The sequence below is a fragment of the Lepidochelys olivacea genome (genome assembly GCF_965140295.1).
Source record: "Lepidochelys olivacea isolate rLepOli2 genome assembly, chromosome: 19".
Classification (NCBI taxonomy): domain Eukaryota; kingdom Metazoa; phylum Chordata; order Testudines; family Cheloniidae; genus Lepidochelys; species Lepidochelys olivacea.
This window is the reverse complement of record NC_140429.1, coordinates 5,419,732-5,442,310: the sequence shown is the minus strand read 5'-3', so window position 1 is coordinate 5,442,310 and position 22,579 is coordinate 5,419,732. Positions and strand designations below refer to the sequence as shown.

The 22,579-nt window shown below is 50.7% G+C and overlaps 1 protein-coding gene across 1 annotated transcript in view; it reads left to right on the top strand.

Moving 5' to 3' along the window:
* The first annotated feature begins 6,995 nt into the window (after window positions 1–6,995).
* The window catches only part of COL9A2 (collagen type IX alpha 2 chain), a 40,894-nt gene continuing 25,310 nt past the window's right edge, over window positions 6,996–22,579 (top strand). The window contains exons 1-10 of the mRNA XM_084652467.1: window positions 6,996–7,171; window positions 9,657–9,731; window positions 12,978–13,013; window positions 13,103–13,165; window positions 17,584–17,637; window positions 18,417–18,452; window positions 19,818–19,841; window positions 20,706–20,759; window positions 21,160–21,213; window positions 22,151–22,198. Of these exons, the coding sequence (XP_084508593.1) occupies window positions 7,100–7,171; window positions 9,657–9,731; window positions 12,978–13,013; window positions 13,103–13,165; window positions 17,584–17,637; window positions 18,417–18,452; window positions 19,818–19,841; window positions 20,706–20,759; window positions 21,160–21,213; window positions 22,151–22,198 (516 nt within the window). The 5' untranslated portion in view covers window positions 6,996–7,099. The remainder of the gene's footprint in view (window positions 7,172–9,656; window positions 9,732–12,977; window positions 13,014–13,102; window positions 13,166–17,583; window positions 17,638–18,416; window positions 18,453–19,817; window positions 19,842–20,705; window positions 20,760–21,159; window positions 21,214–22,150; window positions 22,199–22,579) is intronic.

The window sequence follows — 22,579 nt, the reverse complement described above, 5'->3', positions numbered from 1 at the left end:
CTCTACTGATTGTCATGGAGTTACTCCTAATTTACACCAGTTTCAGTAAGAGGAGAATTAGGCCCAATGATTTCTGGGAGACTAGTGAATGTGATTCAGAGTATTAATGAGTGTTAATTTGGTCCAGGCTTGTTGATGTGCTTTGTTGTTGATATTACCCCAATACACAAAACCTCACAGAGGAGGGAGCTGGGAAGGATGAATCACCAATGAATTCCCAAAACATACTCTGCATGTGATACTTGAGATGGTGCATTCTAGGCAGTGAATTTAAAGGGTGTCTAGATGTTAAAGTAAAAAGTAAGACTTAGACACCAGGGGGACCTAGACTCTAGGGAGGCTGGCCATAAAATGGGCAAGGAGCAAAAATGGAAAGGGTAGTTAAGCTTTGACAGTTCCTTTCATCCAGGGAATTTGTGGCATTTTGCAAAAGCCCATTGCACTCATTTGAGGAATTGTTATCCCCATTTCATAGCTGGATAAACTGAGGGACAGTGACTTGCTGAGTGTCACACAGTGAGTCAGAGGTAGAGCTGGGAATCTGATCCAGGAGTCCTGCTTCTCAGAGTTGAGTGCTCTAATCACTAGCCAACACTCCTTCCTTTTAGAAGACAGGATACTAGTCCCTTTAAAGCAGGCAGTGTTTTATGCTAGAGGACACGGTGAGGACTCAGTTTCATTTATTCCCCCATCTCCCTTTCTCAGCTCTCTTAAGCAACAAAGGGCCCGATTCTCCTCTCACTTACACTGATGTCAACCAGGAGTAACTCCACCACAGCCAACAGAGTCTCACTGGAGCAGGTGAGAGGAGAATCTGGCCTTAAATGTGGACTGTGGTGCTGAATGAACATAGAGACACACAGCAGAGAAAATAGGCTCCATTCTGTCACAGGTATGTCTTTATTCGATGAAATTAACTCACTATGAAGTGAATGGACAGTCCTGTACTTAGTGACACTGAAGATTTAGTCTGTGGCTTTTTTGGTTTTCTTGTTTTGCCTTAGAGAGTCATGGCTGGTTTTAACTAGTTTGGATTTGTGAGGTCTAATTATCCTCAGGACTTTCCTCTTGCTTTGGCTTCCTTCTGGTGGAATATGGCCTAGCGAGACAAGGGAGAGGTTGACAGACCCCAAGTTTTGACCTACTTAGTGCTTCTATGAGTCCAAGACCTGGTGTGAGATTTGAACACAGGGGGCTCGAGTGTGTTGCCTTTGCAAATGAGAAACTCTCACTGAAGCCAGTAGGAATTGCCGGTATGCTGCGTGAGTGTATTAAGGCCCAGGATCTCTGGATCGCAGATAAGGATGCTGTTGGCTGTGCAACACTGACCTTTAAAGAGCCACTGTCTTAGATGCTATTGGCCAACAATAAATAATGCCTCTAAAATAGGTGACTTTTCCCTGCAAAATGCATACAGAGAATTATGCAACAGTCATCACCATGAAGGGGAATTTCTTCCCAACACCAGATGGGGATTGACTGCAAAAGGAACTCACCATGGGAATATCTGGTGTACTGAGTGGAGACAGTGTGGTTGGACAGAAGTGCCTTGTTTCAGAAACTAAAAGACTAGACATCTATGAATAAGTTAGTAGGAAAAGCATCTTCTTGCTTCAAGATGTTAGCCGAGGTTAGGAAGAAAATATCCACTGCAGCATTGCCGTTACATGCAAGCATTTGGCATTGCTCACTCTCAGGATACCAGAAGAGATGAGCCCACTGCTCTGTTTAATAACATGGATCTCAAAGTTTTATTCTAGCTATTTGACTAGGTACTTATATGGCCCCCGCTTCCATAATAAGCAAGCAACCTTCAAACATTTATCCTCACTGCACCATCATGAGGTAGGGAGGTATTACTATCCCCACTTTACAAATGGAGAACTGAGGCCCAGAGACACTAAGTGACTCGCCCAAGGTCACCCAGGAGTCTGCAGCAGAGCCATACATTTATCTCCTGAGTTTCACCCAGTTCCTGTACCCCACATCTGTCCACCCTTTTTCAGCTGATCTCAGATGTTCTCTGGGAAACAGCAGTTAAAGGATGATCCCCACTTTCCATGCTGCTCAACGTAAATAATTCATTGGAAACGCAGCTCAGTCTCCAGGATAATCTTGTCGGTTGATTTCAGCATGCGCCGCACCGTTAGCTGCACACCTTTGATTGCCAGAGATATCAGCGGGGTTTCTAAAACAATGCAGTGCTTGTTTAAATGGCCCAACTCTGGCATGCCAATAAACGATGTCGGTTGGATGCGGCCAGGGGCTTTGCCATGGGAAATCCTGGGGGGAGACTCCTTAGCGGCCCACAGTGCAAGTTTTTCAGTTGGGACCATATGACAAGAGATTTAACAGCACAAGTGATCTCCTGGAGCCTAGCAAGTAGTTTTTCTCAGACAGGGAAACTGCAGAGCAGGGGTGACCCTCCCAATTCATGTACAGAGACAGTTGCTTTGCTCTCTGCTGCCCTCCACCGTTCCCTTTCCCGTCTGCATGGTTCTGTCCTTGTCTTGGCATGCTGCTATCAAGAGCCAGATTCAGAGCTGGTGTCAAGCCACATCCCTCCATTGGTTTTGATTTCCACCACCTGAGCATCTGGTCCTTAATCTCCCAAGGGCCGCATGCTCTCCTCTGTCACGCAGCATGGAAAGGACCACGGAGAATGCCAAAATGTGGTTGAAAACTGTGGGAAGGGAGACTAGCAATACAGTACTGCTCAGTCCATCTCTGCAACATCAAAAGGAGGACAAGTGCAACAAAGTGCATTTCCATCCCTTGTAATGTAATATAGGGTGGAACTTTTTTCACTGAGGGCTGGAATTTTAGGAGGTGCTGCACGCTTGCAGCTCCCATCGAACGCTATGAAGGTTGTACAATAACTTGCTTACTTTGCTGTTACCATGTCTCCTCCCTTCCCCCACTTTCCTTGTCTCCCCACCTGGTGCATCTTTGTCATAACCTACATCTAGTTTTTGGGGGCAGGGACTGTCTTTTTACTCAGCATCTGTACAGCGCCTAGTGCAATGGGCCCCAAACTTGATTGGTGGCGTTACCGTAATACAAAATAATAATAACTGTTGTTTGTATTCCAAAAGGGCCTAGAGGCTCCAAATGAAGCCAGGGCCCCATTGTGCTAGGTGCTGTATAGACACCTAGCAAGAGACTGTTCCTGCCCCAGAGAGCTTTCAATATAAATAAATAAGGCAGGGAAAGGGCGGGAGGGGAAATATAGGCACCGAGAGGTGACGTGACTTGCCCAAAGTCAGAGGCAGAGCCAGGAGTAGAACTCAGGTCTCTGAATAATTAATACATAATATAATTTAATTTTGAGACTTGCAACCTTCCCCCATCCCAGCATCTTCCTTTGATTAGGACAATAAGCCATCCACTGGGGGCTCCCAATTAAATGGCTTCTACTGCTATTAGCTACCCACTGTGGTTAGTAATTAGCTGCACCACTGACTTCCAACAGAGGCCAGTTCTGTGATGTTGAATTAAACTTTTGAATTTGTTGGGGAATCACCCCTTGTTTCTGTATATAGACCCTAAAGGGAAAGGGGCCATAGTAGCATTTAAGGTAGATAGAGAAGATCTCCCCACTGCACTGACCAGTTCATGCATATTTTGTTTCCCAGTGCTAGTCTCTTTCAAAAGCTGGCTTGCAAACAACAAATATTCTGATTACAGTGACCAGTGCAACCTTTGAAGGTGAACAGCGAAGTGCCAAAACACACATAAACGGCTTAAGATTCTGGATCAATAGCAGAGTGTGTGCACAGACTGCAAAGCTAAACACACACATCCTCACAAAACCCCTTTTAAAATAAAATATTCCTCCTTTGTTTACCTGCAACAGGCTGAATTTTGGCAGGTGAGTAATCAAGGGGAGTGTGATCTACTGGTCAGAGTAAGAGACTGAGAAATGAGATTGGTTCTGTTGCTGACTCTGGCAAGGGGTGCAGAGTGGAGAATGAGAGAGATCTCTTTTTGTATTAGTAGCATATGTGCCTCAGTTTACCTGCTTGATATTATTCCATCTGACTACATGGTGTTCAATCAAAGGAGGCCGTTAGAGAGATCAAGAGGGAAATGAACCAATGACAAAGATACCTCCAGAGAGATTACCAAGTGTCCTTAAGAGGACAATGGGGGAGCTATTAATCAGGAAATGTCTACCTACCTGGCTCCAGCCAGGTTAACAGATTTATTTTCCCAAGACCAGAATTTAGGATCAAAGGACACGAAACCATTAAAAACCTCTGCCTGCAGAGGAAGTTAGGGAGCAGCTGCTGAAAGTGACACTGATCAGAGAATGCAACAGCAGGGGCTGTCTCTCCCAGCTCTGAGATGGAGGTAGCTGGGTTAAGTGAAACTTACCAAAACTTAAAGAAAGGATAAAGTTAGGTGAGACCAGACGCATCCGGACTTTTGTTGTTTTAACCCTTTCCTCTGCTGGCTATGTACCTTTTGGTGAATAAACAATATGCTTGTTTGGAAGAAGTCGTGGTTGGGTCCCTTTAACCAACAGCGGGTCCCAGGCTCCCGGACAGAAGTTTTCTTGTCATTGCCAAATACAGCCGGGCCTATCGTGTTCTTATGTTTAGGAAATGGGTTGGGACCCAGAGATCCAGTCCAAGAGGGGTTGAATTGCGGTGTTCCACCAGAGATCCAGTCCAAGAAGGGTTGAATTGCGGTGTTTCACCAGAGAAAGCGGAAGGAAGCCACACCTGCCATCCGAGCAGTGCACTGAAGAGGGATTGCAAAGAGGCCTAAAACACAGTTCACCCTGTAACGGCGGCATGTGGCCTAATAGTTGGAACTAGTTATGTGCTGTGTAAAAAGACATGCTGTTGATCATTTTTTAATGTTAGCAGGTATAATTACCTTCTTGGGTAAGCCAGAAGTACTTCTCACTACTGCCAGCCCCAAGCATTCAAAATCCTGAGTCTGGCCCCCCAAAATCGTGAGAGGGTCTTAAAAGTCATGAGATTGTTTTTTTAAAATAATAAATGTTGGGTTCTGTTTCTTTACGTTCTGTTTTTTGAGCCTTAAGTTACTCAAGTGCATGTTTCCCAGCTTTTCTCTGGAACCACCAGGGTAGAAATCTCCTTTTGTGTAATAAAAAAAAAAAAAAGGAGAGATCTGAGGGTCTCAGGACTCCAGCAGCTGAGGCTTTAAGGAAAACACTGACGACCACAAGGCTTAGGATAAACTCATGAGAGTTCACAACACTGACTTCCACTGCACTTAGGACCTGGGAATTTGGGGCAGGCTGCTGGTCGTGGTGGATCTTTGGCCAGACCCAATTCCATGTCTCAATGCTCAGCAAGAGTGTGTAGCCAAGTGCTGGGCTACTCTGAGCACCCCAGCTTGATAAACCCCCCTGCTGGTGTAATGGGTACCGGCCTGGCTCTTTCTCTTTCTCTTTCTCTTTCTCTTTCTCTCTCACACACACACACACACACACACACACACACACACACGATTGAAGCAGGGATCTTCAGAGCTTAAAGAAAAAAGAGCACAGGCAAGTCCAGCATGAGCCAAAGCACCATAGATCGTGGCTGTAACAACTCATATGCTCTACGGATCAGCACCGACCAGGACTTGTAACACACTCACCAGTGGGTTACACTGGCACCATGTAGGATCTGTGATGAGCACATTCTTCCTACAGAAATTGGCCCATCTCCTCCTTTCTACTCGGAGCATAAGGTCCGGGTGAATTCCTAGCATAGCTTCTCTCCTTCCTTTCCCTACATCACTCAGAATCCAATGAGGAATTTCTCAGTGACTTTCTGGCAGCCTTCCCAATGGAGAGGCCTCTGCTATTTTAGTCCCCAGGAAGCCTGCTTTCTTACTGATTCCATCTGGACAGTCAGTGGCTCAATGTGTCTGTGGCAGATGGGCCCAACGGGTGGCCTTCAGGTCTGAAACAGGTTCGGAGGGCGAGGGTTAGATTAGAAGTGAAATCAGGAGTTAGGGATTGGGTTCAGATTAGACATTGTACAGATGCCCAGAGGGACAGAAACCTGCTAGATACACTGACCCTGTGGGCGTTTCACTGTCTTGGAACAACATCTTGTGTGTGAACTGCAGTTCTTGGGACGTGTCAGCCCCATCTGAACCAGAACCAGGGAAAAAGGGCTCCCCGGTTCGACCCACAATGAAACCGAAAGGGCAGATTAAAATCTGGGGATTTGGACCTGATCACCACTGAAATTCAAAGGGGGTTGAATCTGAACTGTGGCCCCTTTCTAGCTAACATTGATTTTTGTGGATTGCACAGACTCATCAGGACCCAGTTTTACATGTCAGCCAAAAGAGAGCAGGTGTTGCAGCCCGACACTGAGGTCAGCACTGACTCAGAGGGGAGCGCACCCCTTTTCTGGAGTCACACCCCTCCCCCCAATCATGAGGAGAGATCACGCCTCAGCTCAGCATTGATACCGACAAGAGATCGCCCCTGATTCAGTCCCCCCCACTGCTTCAGCTAGCACCGCAGCATTGAGACCAGCCCTGACTCAGAGGCAGGAGTCACTCTTCCCACGCCCTGGAGTACTCACCTGCCTCTTACAGGTCTCCCATCCAAGGGCCAAACAAGGCCCAACCTGCTTAGCAGCGTGATGCTACACAAACACCGCCTTAGCCTTAGCGGTGAATTTTCTGTCTAAGCTGTAGGCTTCTTTCACAGCCCTTGTGCTATTTTACAGCCGTTTTATACCAGTGACTCTCATTCAATTCGAAAGCACAGGATCTCTGGCTAGACTCTTTCCCCTGGCCTGCCCTGCCTGGAAGAAATTCCCCTTCACCTGAGCCATGAACTACAGCTAGTCCCCGGGGTCTCATGTGACAGAGGAGGGCGTGAAGGGGACTCCCAGCCAATCTCTCTGCCCTCAACTAGGAAGCTGCTCCATATTAATGAGTCTGCCCCACCTTCTCTCCTCCTCCAGGCTATTGCAAAAGCCTGTCCAGCTGTTGGATTTGCAAGCTTGTGCATTTGAGGGCTGGCTGGCGGCTGGCTGGCTGGCTTTACCTGGACTTTCAGCTAGCAGAAGGGGAAACTTCCCTGCTTCTGACCTAGCCAGAAGCCCTCACCATGGCTAACTGCTTTGGTAGCCTAAAACTCTGCCTTCTCCTCCAAGCCACCTGCCTATGCCTGGCTCAGCTTGTAAGTGTTCTCCTTTATATCCTTATGCTTGGAATGTGTCAGGGTTGGGCTGGGGGGCTGGGGAACTGTCCCCTGTCTGCACCCCACTGTAAAACGTTGAGCTCTTTGTCAAATTGCTTGCAACGCTGAGCTGCTTTCTGATTCTTTGCCTTCTCTTATTTTTCTACGAGCTTTCAGCTAGTTTCCCATTCCGGCAGTGCTTAGCCCAGGGAAAATCCATAGGGAAATTCCCAGGGGGAATCCAGAGCCCCCATACCCTGAAATAACCTCTAACTACTTGAAACCATCTTCATCTCTGTCGGGAGAATGAGGGGGCCCTGGAGAAAGGGAGCGCCTGTGTTGACACCTGAGTGGCACGGTTCTTTGTGAGTTTTTCAGACTCACAAGGTTTTCTTTCATTCACCATCCGTGTCTTTTGCCTCCTGTCCCCTCGGGGCCGTGCCTACGTGTTTTTGGTTAGGTGGAATCCTGCTGCAATTGAGTTGCTGCAGAACTGCTTGGTGTCAGCCAGACTCTGGGAGGAGGGCTGCGTTCATTAGCCACTGCTAGGGAAGGGTTTGAATGGAAGGATTTGCAGAGAGGCAGCAGGCCTTTTGTAGGTCCCTGGATAGTTGCGAAGAAGGATAATGGGGATAAAGCCCTAGCAGGGATGAAGCCAGGTTGGGGATATTCTCTCCCCCACCCTCATCCCCCTTGATGATTTTTGGAAGCATCATACAACCTGGGGCATTCTAAAGAGAAGGAAGGTGCTCCTTGGAAGTGTCTTTAGGTGCCAGAGATAAGCTAGCCCTGTTAGGGGATGGGTTAGTAATGGAAGGAAATACTCCCTCTGCCCCCAATTTGAGTGCTACAGAGGGACACCCCTGCTGAGCTCTTACCCCCAAGACTGGCTTTTTTTTTTTGGCCAACAAAAGAAAAATGAAAATTAATACTTTTTTAAGTGGAAGTGTCATTTTCCAAAGAAAGGTTCCAAGCAGCGAGTGGGAGAGAAGATGGGACAGAGCTGAACAGGGCCGCTCTGAATGAAGCTCTCCCTTGACAGAGAGCTGGAGCACACAGTCTCTTGCACAGAAGAGGCTTGTGGTGGATGCATCGTGGCTTGTAGTAGCCTGGGAGCAAGCTGAATCCACTGCAAGGGGCGGGCTTGAGTCCACAACAGCGCCTAGGGCTTGGGAGCCCTCAAAACAAAGAAACATTTGGCAAGGACAAAGGTGCCTATTCATTGGGTACTTCCAGGAAACTTTGCTCTCTCCTGCTGGCTGGCTGCTATTACATATAAGGAGCAATAATGATCTTTTTTCTTTTTCTTTCTAACAAATGTACAAAACCAACTGGCCTCTTCTCTTTAGAATAAATAAGCACTGATGAGTGAAGAACAAAGCCCCGAGCTGTCGCTGGCCATGTCAGATGCAACCAGCCTGTCTGGTTTTTGTTTCCATGAATCCCTGAATTCCATCTCTGCTTTTAGTCTCTCTTTCCTTAGCACGCCCCAAGAGGGGAGCAGGGATTTATTTGTGGAATTCCTACCACAAAAGCCTCAAGGCTGCAGATGAGGCTGCTTCTGCAGAGATCCCTATTCTTGACATGGGCTAAATAGCATGTTGTGAGATTGCAAAGATACTGTGGAACGTGCCTTAAGTGTTTCACCAAGGGGCTGGCACAATTAAGTCCCCTAGCAGAGTTTAAGACTGTGAGATTTGCAAAATTGCCCAAGGGATTTGGACACTCCATTGCCTTTAAAATTATTGGGACTGGGGCATCTAAATCCCCATAGCAACTTTGGATAGTTCAGCCTGCATCTTTAACTCTGGATCAACTAAGGTGAGCTGCAAAAACAGAGGCTACTTTAAAGCGCATCCTTAAGATCGAAGTTGCCTTTTGGAAGCGGGATGGGTGGGTGGAAGCATGATTCTGATCTCCGACACACACACACACTGCTGTAATTCCACTGGTTTCCATGGAGCTACTCCTGATTTACCCCTGTGTGCCTGAGCTCAGAGTCAGGCTCTGGGTTTCACTCTGTAAAGGAGAAAACGCAAACCCTGGCTGGGCTGTTTGAGAACAAGGAGCAGAATCAGGGACCAGCTTGCTTAGATGCTGTCCCTGGCCTGCCCCATTCATCCCTATATAAACCCCAGCTACGGGGGAGAAGCCTCGTGCCTGCTTCCTTTGCCAGTCAGAACAAAACTGCTCCTGGATGGGCTGTTTTGCAAGGGCAGCTCTGGACGGGGAGAAGCAGCTGTCACTTTCCAGGCCCTGGGCTGTTTGCTTTGTGTCTTGGGGAAGGGGTCCCCATGGCACGGAACTGTTCGCATGGCCGACGGTTGGAGCTTCACACCAGGCCTCCCTGCTGCTCTGAGTGCCCCGCCAGCCTGCAAACTGTGATCTGAAGTCCAGATGTCTCTCTGGGTTAGCAGGGCCGTGAGCTCTCCACTTGGGGCATTCTCTTGACCGGGAACGTGTGCTTCTCTTTCCTTTCCCGCAGCGAGGTCCTCCAGGAGAGCCCGGCCCCCGGGGGCCCCCGGGTCCGCCAGGAGTGCCAGGATCCGACGGCACTGATGTGAGTACACAGCTCACTAGCCTGAGCAAGGGGTGGGGGAAGGAGAGGGGCAGGGACAAAGAGGGGCATTGTGTCAGGGTACATAGTGGCACTTCCCAGCTGTGGCCAGCAGAGGGCGGAGGTGTGCACAGTCTGTGTGCTGAACCCCTGGTCTCTGTGTGCGGTAGGATGGAGCTCCTTCTGCAAAGATCCCTCCTCTCCTAATTTAGGGCCCCGCTTGGCTCCAGTTAAGTCCATGATAAAACTCCCTGTAGCAGCAGGATCGGGCTTGACATGCACACCTCCGCAGAGTCAGCCTTTGTCATGCCACTGGGCTGGCTGCAGGAGTCACCGGGTGATGTTCTCTGGCTTGTGGTATGCAGGAGGTCAGGATCATAGGGAACAAAGGAGTGGATGGGACCCCCTGGCTCATCCAGCCCTCTGCCATCACAGGCCCCCTGGCCATGTAATTCTATTAATGAAATTACCAAGCTTCGTCCTGAAACTAACCAGGTTAGTTTCCTTGTGGCCTTCACATCTATGGGTCTCTGCAACTAGCCAGGAGCTGCTGTTTTGCCTAGTGGTGGAAATAAAAGGCACAGACCCTCTTAAACTCAGAGGACCCAAACCCCTTCATTCCAACAATGCAGGGCAGGTCAGGGAAGAGAAACTGGAACAGTTATATTTTAACCCTCTCATTGCCGGCTCTCCTAGATTCGCCAGCACGCGGCTGCCTCTTTCCATGTGTTTGTGCAGCGAGCAGTGCAACAGGACCCTGGTCCTGATTGGGGCCTCTGAGTTCTGTTGCAATACGGATAAAAATAAGGGCATCCACCATTGTGTCTTAAAAGAGACGCAAGGGCTCAGCATCGTCTTTCTTTGTCCGTTTCAGAGTAGTCTGGGCAAGGGTTGTCCCTTCTGAAGTCACTAGACTGTGGATCTGCAAAGGCTGTTTTTTCTGGGATACAAATTGATAGCCAGGAGGGACAGACTTGTCTCCAAGGGCCAGATTTTCAAGGGTCTTTAGATCCCTAAAAGTGCAGCTAGTTACCCGGTGAGATTTTTTTCAAAAGCACCTTGAAATCAATGGGAGTTAAGGGATTTTCCCAATCCCATTAGATGTTTATCTGCACCTTTAGGCGCCAAAATACCTTTGCAAATCTGGTTCAGAATGGTTAATAATTAAAATAATAACTGTATTTGCAAAGCCCCTCTTTCCCTGCTCCCTGGAGCCCCGGCCAAATCGCTCAGGGTGCTGTCAGAAATGAGTAAAACGTCTCTGAAATGTACCGAAATGCAACAAGCCTGGAGTAAAGCCATCTGCATCAAGCGCCAAGCAAAGGGCCCAATCCTGAGGCTCCCCCACTCAGGCAGCTCCCGTCGATTTCAAAGGGAGGGTTTTGTGGGGTTGGGCCCAAAGATGAGAAGTGCAGAGGGGATCCTAAGGGAGGAAGAAGGGGTGGAGGGAAAGGGTCTACACGTGGCTCTTGCAGGGAGCATGATTGAAAATGCGGTTGGGGCAGACAGAACGGGTTCATCTGGGGTTTGAAAGTGCAGGGGGAGGGATCGGGGCATTTGGAGCAATGGGGTGATTGCCTGCTCACTGGGGATGCAGTGGTGAGGTTTCTGAAGGGCGTGCGGTGCCTGAGGCTTTCCGCCCGAGGCTCAGGGAGGGTGCCTGGAAGATAGGCCAGGCCTGTAAGTCATCAAGAACTGACCTGTTCTCTGGGCCCAGCCCCTCCAGAGAGACGCACCATCCGTGGTGTGGGATTTTGGTGCTATTTATACACTGAATGTAGCTGTGTCCTTCTCCTTGGGATCCACCCCCTGGAAGCTGGAAGCCAGGGTGGGGGAGAAGAGCAATGGCTTTTGACGAACTGTCTCTCTTCCAAAATCCTGTGGAGCATTTGGACCAAGCCTGCTCTAGTCTGGACAGGCTGAGTGCGGCCTGATTTGGGTGGTGAGCGTCATCTCCAGACCAGTGTGATCACGTGCAGCCCATGAAGGATTCTTCTCATCTCAGGCAGCTAGGTAACCATGTAGTGCTGCTTAGGGCTAGCTCATCGGAGGGCTAATGATGCACTTTTCTTGGCAGGTTTAGAGAACCTGAGGCCTCCTGAGGGCTCTGTGCAGAACTGAAAGTCTGTTTCTCTTTTTGGGGCCCCAGCAGGAGTGGGTGAGAGGGGCTGGTTCAGACATTCAGAGGCCTGGTGCCTGGTGCTGTCATCCCTTAAAGCAGGACTGAAGTACTAAACTGCACTTCGTTCCAATGCAGGCAGTCCCCTTGAACTAGCCAGCCCAGATCAAATCCGCGTTTGCCCCAGTGTCCTCGTGTTAAGACACCGGCCCTTGGGTGAGAAATATGAGTGAAGCCTGGGTTGTGAGGCGCCTTGTTACCTCGTCAGACAGGCCACATTCCAACTCGGGTCATTCTGCACCCCCTGAATTCCTCCCCCTGGTTTCAACTGACTAGAGCTTTCTTCTCACCCGGTCCTAAGCTGGTGCATTGTGTTGTGTTCCACAGCTGCCACATCCCATCCCAGAGGGGGCTGCCCTTCAAGGCAGGGTGGAGCAATCCCTTTAGGCCAGCAATTCCCAAACTAGCCCACAGTATGGCTCCCCTCTTAAAGTTAAGATACCCTTGAGCACGAATCCTGGTTCTAATCCCCGGGGCACCCAGAGACCTTGGTTGCAGAGCAGAGGGATATTAGAGCACCATGCGGAGAAACCCTGGAGACAAACCTGTTTTACTGCAAGGGGCAGGTGGTGCAGCTGGGATACACCCCCCTAGCTTGTATGTGCTTAGTTCCTCTCTCTGGTTGCAGCATTTGGGACCAGCTCTCCTCTCCTGGCCTGCTGCTCCAACCTCTCCAGCTCACTTTGCTCTTCAGTTCTGTCCCCTCCCCATGTGTTCACTGCTCCTGCTCCGTCAGTTTTTGAATGACTCTTAAATGGGATCCTGTTTGAATTTTACACCGAAGAAGCGGCTTGGCAGCAGACCTGAGTCCCCGTGTGGTAACCCAGATGGGGAGAGGAAGCTGTTTGGAGACTGACACCTGCCTGGATAGAAATCCTCCAGCAGGGCAGATCTGCCTCCAGTCTTGGGGGCTGACGATTCTCCGCTGTGGCAGGCCATCCACCTGGGTGTGCTCCGCAGGCCATCCACCTGGGTGTGCTCCGCAGACCATCCATCCGGCACTCAGGAATGGAAGGCTCTGCAGAAGCCCAGGATTCTTTCCTGTTTATAATGATCTCTTGTTTCCCTAGGGTGACAAAGGCCCGCCAGGCGCTGCTGGGACCCCGGTGAGTATGCTATCAGCTCTCCGACATGCTTTGATTTCCACGCCTTTTCAGGACGTTGACTTTAATTTTTCCCAATGCCTATTTTAAAGGGCTCCAAGGGGGAACCAGGCGTTCCAGGTCCGGACGGGCCCCCCGGGAAGCCAGGCATTGATGTGAGTACAATCACATTCTCTTCTCACAGCTGCTTAGTAGATGACAGAGTTGCCTCCCATTCTGCACCTTTGATTAGTTGCTCCAGACTCCCCTGTTCACGGCTGTGCTTCGTGAACTTAGCCCTCGTCCTGAGCTTCCAGATCCCATCCCATCCTCAGGGATCCCGTCGTGTGCATGGGATCCAGGGGCTGGAGTCACAGTTGCTTGGCTTATATATGAATATTCATGAACTGGAGTCCAACCGCAAGGCTAAAAGGAAGAGGGTCCTGATGGGAAATGTAGTCTTTAAGGTGGGAAGAAACAGCTGATCTCAGAGGAGGAAATGATCCTTCCTTCATGTGTCGGGGCAGGAGGAGGGGGGAAGGGGATAAAAAGTGGGGGGAGGGGGGTTGAGCATTGTCGGAGGGGGGGTTGTTGGTGTCTGGAGCACCTCCCATAGGCCAGTGAGGAGACAGTTCTGGGGAGCAGAGACTTGTCATGGCTCCCGCCTGTCTGACCTGTGGAGGGAAGACTCACAGAAAGGGTACCGTGCAGTAGAATGGCTGAGCCCGACGGAGAGCCCCAGGGGCCATCAAAAGCGCTCTCCGAAACAGCCCTCGTCCCAAAGGTGGGAGGGCCGGCTCGAGAAACAAGTAGCCCAGAGGGTGCTTCATGTTTCCAGCCTTGCTCAGATTATGCAAAGGCAGCTGTTTGTCCACAACGCTCCGCTCATGTGCTTCAGCACCCCGCCGAAGCCTCCCCGCTGCTCCAGTCGTTCCCCCGCTCACAGCTCCGCCGACGCTCCCTCCCAACCGGCAGCAGCACGAACCCGCTGCTAGTCCACGCCTGCCGCCCCACCCACCTCAGCCCCGCCCGGGCACCTGGGTCCTGTCGTGCCGGCCCCCTGCTACTGCAGCCCTGGGCTCCCTCCTCCCCAGCTCCGCCAATGCACCTCAACCCTGTCCTGCCGTCCCCTCCACGGTTCCATTCCTGGCCTGCCCTCTCATGTCTGCCATGCCCCTCGGGCCTGCCTCGCAAACCCCCGCTGCTGTTGGAGCTCTGAGAGCCGACCAGAGGTGGCAAGCTGTGCTGTGCAGTGCAGTGTGTTTACAGCCTGGGGGGACAACAGCTGACCCCCCCGAACTCCTTCGGCTGCGGGAATTGGAGCAGGATCAGAGCACAGTGACAGTGGAGAGGAATGGCTGGTGCATCCGCTCACTGGGCCAGCTCGTCCCTTTGTGCTAGACCCTGCGTGGGGCCATCGAGTAGTTGCCCGGTGGCTCTGAAGTGATGCAGCCACCCCGCCTGAGGCCCCAGATCATTAGAGGGAGCTCAGAGGGCTGGGAATTCTCCAGCTGAAGGTCTTTAATCTGAGTGGGATTTTAGGCTAACTCTGATCTCTGGCAGCAGGATGAGGAGGAATTGGGCTGGGACTTATTCTACCGAATCTGGGCCTATTATTGCACTCGGCACAGTTTGTTATTAACTCTGTCGTGAGCCGGAAAGGCCCTTTAGAGACCCGAGAGGCGTCTTCTTATGCAGAGTTGCTTCCCACAGTCCGGCGGGGGCTCAGCTCTGCATGCTGCTAAAATCCTTTGGACCCATTTCTGTTGCCTCCAAATCCCTTTGCACAGAAGCTCAGGGTGTCCTATTTGCAATGAGAAATCCAGGCTGACTGGAAGCTTCTCAGGCTGCTGCTGTTTACCAGCCTACCCACCCCAATCCATCTGCTCCCTAAAAGGGCACGTGGCCTCATAGAGTTTTCCGTACAGGGCCTGGTCCCACTGAAATCAGACATCAGTGAGCATTGGATCAGGGTCAGAAACCCCCAGAACATAGAGGCACCAGGTACCAAGCCAGCCTACAACACATATTTCTCTAACCACAGCTGCTGTGATAGGCCCCGATTTGGATCTCGTTTACTCCAGTGTAAATCCACTGGAGTCACTCCCAATTTACACTGGTGTAAATGAGATCAGAAGCCATCCCATAGGCTTTGTCTGCACTGGCAAAAATGGGATCTGTAATTCTCCAGCAGGACAGCTCCTGAGTGGTAGCATGAGTAGGAGTTGTAGTGTAGACAGGGCTCAGGGGTGCGCCCACATTTTTATCACTGGGTTTTGGGGCTCACAGGGGCTGTTCATAATAACTGCAGGGTTTGTGGCTTTAAAAATGCTTTTAGGACTGAAGGAAAAGTGTGTGTGTGGAGGGTGTGCACCGGTTTGCATGGTGTCTGTGTGTAGAGTGCGTCTAAATACAGGGATGGATGTACTGGGGAGGTGGGTGTATCTATGTGTCTGAGAGCATGTTGATGTTTTATGATGTGAGCAGGGCTGAGGGTGTTTGGGGCAGAGGGGGAGATGGCTGGTATTCAGATATGTGCATTGAGGTGTTTGATTCAACTTGGAGGGGTACTGAGGGGAGTCTATTGATGGGGGGCAGGATACGTAGCTAGCAGGGGGGTGTGGGTGAATGTGCGGCATGTTGTCTGAGCATGGGGTGTCAAGGGGTGTTTGAGTTTGAAGCGTGGGTATGTATCTCCGGAGGGCAGTTGTGTTTGTGGCTGAGAGGCAGAGCTACACAGACAATTATGGACAGGCAGAAACAAACACAGTTAAAGTATACAGTCCCATATATATACATATACTTTGCAATTGGAAGCGATTTCTTAAACCTGTTGACTTCAATTCATGCCTTCAATAATAAATGAATAGAATAATAAACCTTATTACAACAATGTTTTATTCATCCAGACTAATCCTCCCACTACAGATCTCAATTATTAGAATAAAATAGAAAAGAATTGGGCTGAATAGAGAGTCTTTCATATTCGCTATGTAAGGGTGCTTTACAAAGAGCTAGGAAAAGTGTGTAGCTCAAACAGTCAGGGGTGGGTATGAAAACCTCCTCAGAGTGAGCCAGATTCAGATCTCAGTGGCCCATGCTGGTGTAAATCTGGAGTAACTCCAGATTTACATTGGTGTAACTGAGATGCGACTATGCATATTATTACATCTGTCTAGTTATCCACCCAGAGTCACATATCTATCTGTCCCATCTCATTGCAGTATCTGAACACCAAGTTAGTGTTTATCTCAATAACAAAGGACACTTGATTTGATTATTTTCTAACTTTTATTTTATACCATTTTCGTTCCCTGTGCTGTGGAGGAGTGGGGACCTTTGGAGCTGGGCTGGTTCTTCACTCTGAGGACCTGATCCTGAAACCCTCAATCCCACAAATAATCCTTGCTCACCCAAGGAAGGATTTGCTCCCGGAAGGGTTGCAGGATGGGACCTCTGGTTTGTAACTTCCTCTCACCTGCCCTAGTGATGGCATTGAAATTTAATTCTTTGGTCTCAGTGACTGTTATATCCCTTCTTCCTTTATAAATAGGAGCTTCCCACTCGTCCGAAAACACACACACACACAGACAGTTATAAGGCATTCTGTCTCAGCAAGAGACTAAAAGCCTCATTTTCAATACAGGAATGATGTGATGGCAAGTCATTTGCTGTGTGTTGTGTTTCTCTGTCTGATCTTGCAGCCCTCACGCAGGGGAACAAATTCCTGCAAGCAAGACTCCAATCTCATTCATAAAGTGGTGTAAACCCAGAGTAACTCCACTGATTTATACTGACGTAAATGTGGTTAGAATTTGGTGCAATGATTTCACTGGGATTGTTCACATGACTGACACCTGTAAACCAAGCCTGCTCATGTTCGGTGCCTTCTTTGATGTGGACAAATGTCCACTAAGGTCTCAGTGCAGAGGAACTCCCCCGTGGGATGGGAATGCAGCACTCCCGAGGGCAAAGTCCCTTCTCTGAGATCTGGCCCACTGAGCTTGTGTCATGGGCAAATGCCAAAAAAGCTGAAATCTGTGGCCATGTCAACAGTACGTGGCGCTGCAGCTGGGCTGCTGTACCGGTGTGGCGTAGACATTTCCTGCGTTGATGGATGGGTTTTTTTGTTGTTGTTGCTGTAATTAATCTACCTCTCCGAGAGGCGGTATCTGGCTCAATGGAAGAGTCCTTCTGTCTGCCTAGCTGTGTCTACCACTGGGGTCCGGTCAACCTAACTGCGGTGCTCAGGGCACGAGGGAGTAGCTAGGTCCGTCTAATTTTGGCTTGAAAAGAAGGAAGGCTTGATGGGCAGCAGCAGTGGCATTGTGAAGAGGCGGGACGGTGGTTTATTCCCTGTGTTTCGTGGCACCACAACTTAGATCTAGGGCAAAAGCAACATTTCAACGTTTGCTGCCTCTTGTCTTCAGAACAGATGGACGAGCCCTTAGTAGCTTGTTAATAACCCAGCAAACCAGGTGGCTAAAACAACCCCAGCATAAATCCAATTGCATGGAGAGCCCAACGGAATGGGAAGTGACAGGGAAGAGGGTCTAATAATGAGAATGACTGTCTGCCATCTCTCCTCCCGCAGGGCCTGACTGGCGCAAAGGGGGAACCAGGGCCTCTCGGGAGGCCAGGGACTAAAGTAAGTGACTGGGGCTCTCGAGCTCCAACTCCAGCGCTGTCTTGTCCCTCCCTCCCAGAGGAGATGGGCGCAGAAGGGGGAGTTGGTTGGGGTGGTGAGGCCTGTTGGGTGGATGCCCAGTTTAGCCATGTGCTGGGGTCAGGGAATATATGGGATCTAGTCAGGTGTGTCCAGGCCCTCAACGGGTGTAAAACGGTGCAGCCTCACGGATTTCACCTTTGCCATAGGCCAGGATCCTGGGCTGAGACCAACACGAAGGTGAGATAAGAAGCCACCCTACTCATTGCACCCAGAAGGCCCAGTCAGGATCAGGCCCCATTACCCAGCCCTGTACGTGCCCGGAATAGGAGACGTCCCTGGGGGTGAGCTTTGGCCCTCCCAAGAGCAAGGGCTTGATTGGGCCAGTGAGATGTGGGCAAGCTTCCTGAAACGAGCGGAGAGTCTCATTGGTGCCAACGGGAGCTGAATCCGATCCAGAGGGAGACCAGTCCTCCACTCCTGTGCACTATTAATTATGATTACAATAGCCCCTAGGTTCCCCAGTGCGAGCCAAGGAGCAGGACCCATGGGCTAGGCCCTGTGTAAACACACAACAAAAAGACAGTCCCCGCCCCAAAGAGCCGACCGTCTGCACAGCCCTGCTTGAAGCCAATGAAGGTGCTGCTGATTTCCGCCCATGGAGTGAGCCTGGATGCACATTTTAAAATGAATCTCCCCTGCCCCCCATGTCCCATTTCCCACCCTGACCTAACATTGACTCTCTTCTTCTGCCCTGCCAGGGCCAGCCTGGACTGCCAGGGCCACCGGGACTCCCCGTGAGTATCAGCTTCTGTCACATCAGCTGGTCAGAGAAGTCTATTGTTGTTGTCGCCTAGTGGCCTGGGAGTGGGAGCCGGGGAACGCCTGGGTTCTAATCCCAGGCTCACTCTGTAGGCGTGGGCAAGCCAATAAACCCCTCTGTGCCTCAGTTTCCCCCATGGGTAGGCTCACACGGGCCCACCTCGCCGGAGGAAGGATTGCGACGGGCTTCCCGACGCTCCCCTCTCCCTGTGCCTCACCCCTGAGCTTAGAATGAGAGGGGATTTCAGTGTCCCTGGCCCTTCCAGTCTCTGGCCTGCCTGCTGAGAGGGCCAGCCAGAGGGTCGGCCAGTGCTAGTGCCCGTCACAGGGGTGGTTTTGTGCTGTGAGCGCTTGTCTCCTGGAAACCAGGCTGAGACCCCCCAGCTGGTTCTTGCAGCAGAGGTGGCTAGCTGGCCCCTGTTGCTCTGTGGAGGTCGTAGAGGCCACGCAAGCTGTCCAGACCTCTGTGGCTTTGTCCACTAAACACTCTTCCCCCATCACTAACGTGGCCTTCGTTGAGGGAGATCCCACTGCCGCTACCGCCCTGCTCCCGTTCTTATGAGCTGTCCAAACCTCCGGCATCTTTCGACGAAGATCCCCGGGGGGCCCACGGCAGCTGTCCCCTGCAGTGCCCCCTGTTTGGCAAGAACATTGGAAGCCCCCGGTACCTCTGAGATCCGTGCATGGAGGGACCCTCAGCATGCAGCTCTCCCCCTCCAGCAAGGAATACGGGGCTATAGGGAAGGTCAAGGAGCAGGCAAGCCAGAAGAGATGTATATTGTTCCCACTCTTGCCCTGTAGAGACTTCCCCCCAGAAAATTAACACAGTCTTGGGCTGAGTTCAATCTGAGAGGAATGATGTCCCAGTGGCTAGGGTGTTAGCCTAGGACGAAGGAGACCTGGCTTCCATTCTCTGCCCTGCCACCGACTCTCTTTGTGACCTTGGGTGAGTCACATAGTCCTTCTGTGCCTCACTTTACCATGTGTAAAATGGAGACGATAGCCCTGCCCTACTTCTCAGGGGTGTAGGGAGGGTAAATACATTGAGGGCGAGGTGCTCAGATGTTATGAAGGGAGCCAGCCGAGTACTGAAGCTAGCGATTGTACTTCCTGCCTAGTGGCAGGTCAATGAAATTGAAGCCAGTGGAACTGCTCTGTAATGGGGGGCAGGGTGTGCCCATGTCCTTTGCTCTCTATAGAGTGAGAACCAGAATCTGACCCCCCATGGAGTCCCTGCATGTCTCCCCCAGCCCCGGGTGGGCAAAGGGGCTGTTGTGTTTTCTCAGTGTTGTCTCTGAGTCAGAGAATTTCAGCCCATTATAACTTTCTTTTTGTTTCAGGGCCCTGGATTGTCGGGACCTCCTGTAAGTGCCGTGCTGCCGGGGCTTGGTTTGTGTCTTTGGCTGGGACGGGGTGGGGGCAGAATGGAGTTTTAAGTAAAAAATTCTCAGCAACTTGTGAGTGGGGAATTTATCTGCTCAGGGGTGGGAGGGATAGCTCAGTGGTTTGAGCATTGGCCTGCTAAACCCAGGATTGTGAGTTCAAACTTTGAGGGGGCCATTTAGGGATCTGGGGCAAGAATTGGGGATTGGTCCTGCTTTGAGCGGGGGGTTGGACTAGATGACTTGCTGAGGTTCCATCCAACCCTGATATTCTGTGATTCTATGACTCCCATTAGCATCGATCCCAATGCTGTGGCTCTCCCTGGCCATGGGAAAGATTTAACCTCCGGTGTCCTAGTCTGGGCCTGCACATTAATAACTGGAGTGGATCTAAAGGATCAGAGATGAGTCCCAGGAACAATGTAAATACAGTCACATTAACGCTCTCACGGCTGGCCCATTATTATTCCCCTAAAACCAGAGCAGGGCAAGTATATGCCTGCTGCATTCAGCAGCAGATGGCCCCGTTATTCCCATTCTACCTGGGTGTAACAGATACATTTAGCATCACAGCAGCTAAGTTCCGCCTGGAGGTAACCTGTTGCCCACAGGAGCAGAGCAGGTGCTATCTACCTGCCTGCGCCTGATTCACGTAGAAGGCACAACCTACCTGCAAGCGCCCGAGGGACCCTAGTACATTCAGTCCTAGGCAAAGGGCTAAAATCTTCTTGTGCAAAAGCACTTTGCTCTGTGCAAGATCCCCTGGCAATGGATATTGTGTCCTATCACCAGCACATTTTGAAATCCACCAACATGTGTAATGAATGACTGTCTCCTTTTTCCAAGGGGCCTGCGGGTCAGGTTGGACTTCCTGGTGAAATCGGAGTCTTGGGCCCTAAGGTGAGGAAGCACCGATCTGCGCATGCACCGGCTTGTTCCTCTGACCCTACCTAGGGATGAGCCGGATTTTCAAAGGTCAGTTCTGGCTGCAGGAGCTCAGCCCCCGGATGGAAACACACCGTTATGGAAAAACTCCTACTGGTGACAGCCCTCTCAAAGAGCTGGCCTCAGGGGGCTACTTGCTTGCTGCTACGCAAGTTACTGCTTCAGTTCAAGAAGTAGGGGCAGCTGCATTTGCTGCTGAAAGTCACGGGTTCAAGCCCCATGAATGACTGAATTAGTGCAGTCTCCATGCTATGTAGCCCCCCTCAGGGGTACTGCATTGTTCTCCCTGACCTGACTCTCTTAGTAACTGCAGCCTTTTGCATGTTAACTTTATTTTGGGGTTGCCTCTTTTCAGGGTGAACTTGGACCTGATGGACCACGAGGCCCCCCAGGTCCCCCTGGGAAACCTGTGAGTATTAACCCATCTCCCCTGGAATTTCTCATCTGAGGTCCTAGCGTGAAGGGTGGATTAAGGGAGAGTCCTTGATCCAGGCCCCGGGATTGGACAGAATCCATATGCATCAGAAAGTCCGAATCAGAACTGCAAGTGGTGGTTAAGGGCCTGATCCAGGGAGGCACTCAGCACCCCGATCAGGCCTGTAATGCACTGCTGAACCCTGCTCAGCAGCCACCTGCATGGGGTGGAGATGACCTGAGCTAATCAAGGCTCATGCTTCAGGGTGTAAAGCTGATCTCTGTGAGGGTCAGGAAGGAAACGTCCCTGTGCGCAGTCCCTCTGGAACCTCAGGAATTGGGCACTGCCTTAGACAGGCTGCTAGAGTCTTTGTGGAGTGGTGAGGAGTGGGATACCTGGCTAAACTTTTAGCTGGTATGAAGGGAGGTGGGTTAATGGATTAGATGGGCCAGTGTTTGGGGCTAGTCTGATTAAACCCTCTTCATTTAAACTGTGGACAAATCACAGCAAGGTCTGTGTTCTACCAGTCAGCTATTAAGGTTAATATTTGGGATTTGGGCTAGATGTGAGCTGCATGGTTTCCCAAGGGACTATTTGCAGATGGAAATGCTCCAAGGGCTGTGGCCTGGGCCAATGGTGGGCAACTGGCAGCCAGGACTCCTGGGTTCTATTTCCTGCTCTGAGAACACAGGGTATCTTATGGTTAGAGCAAGACAAGACGTGCAGCCAGGACTCCCAGCTTTTAGTCCCAGCTCTGCCAATGACTCAACTGTGTGACCCTGGGCATGTCGCTTCCCTGCTCTGTGCCTCAGTTTCCCCATCTATAAAGGAGAATGCAATGTTTACCCACCTCTGTAAGCTGTTCTGAGATTAAAAAGCTGTGTATTGTTACTGTTATGTTAGGGCGCCTGATGGTTTTATTTCATTCCAGGGCCCCCCAGGACACATCCAAGGGCTGGAAGGCAGTGCTGATTTCTTGGTAAGCACTGCAGTTACATTAGGCTTTTAACAGACCCTCCCAGTGTAACAGCAGCTGAGAGCTCATTCCTGGGAAATGCCTTAACAAGTGTCATTTGGTAGCAGGGAAGAGATGTTTTGCAGCAACTTCTAGTGCTCAGACTCCTTCAGAGCTGTGATGTTCCCTGCACTGGCTGCCCCATTCTTTGAAACGCTGTGCTGCTGGGAGCCAAGGTGACACTCACTGGGCCATCAGCGCTTGCAGCCTTTGGGCCTCATCCTGCTCTGACCTCTGGGAGCAAATTGTATCTGCCAGCTCCTGCCTTTCCCTTCATGTGCCATATGCAGATGGTTGCCCTTTAGACTGGTGTATATACAGAGCCGAGCTTCTCCTTTGGGGCTG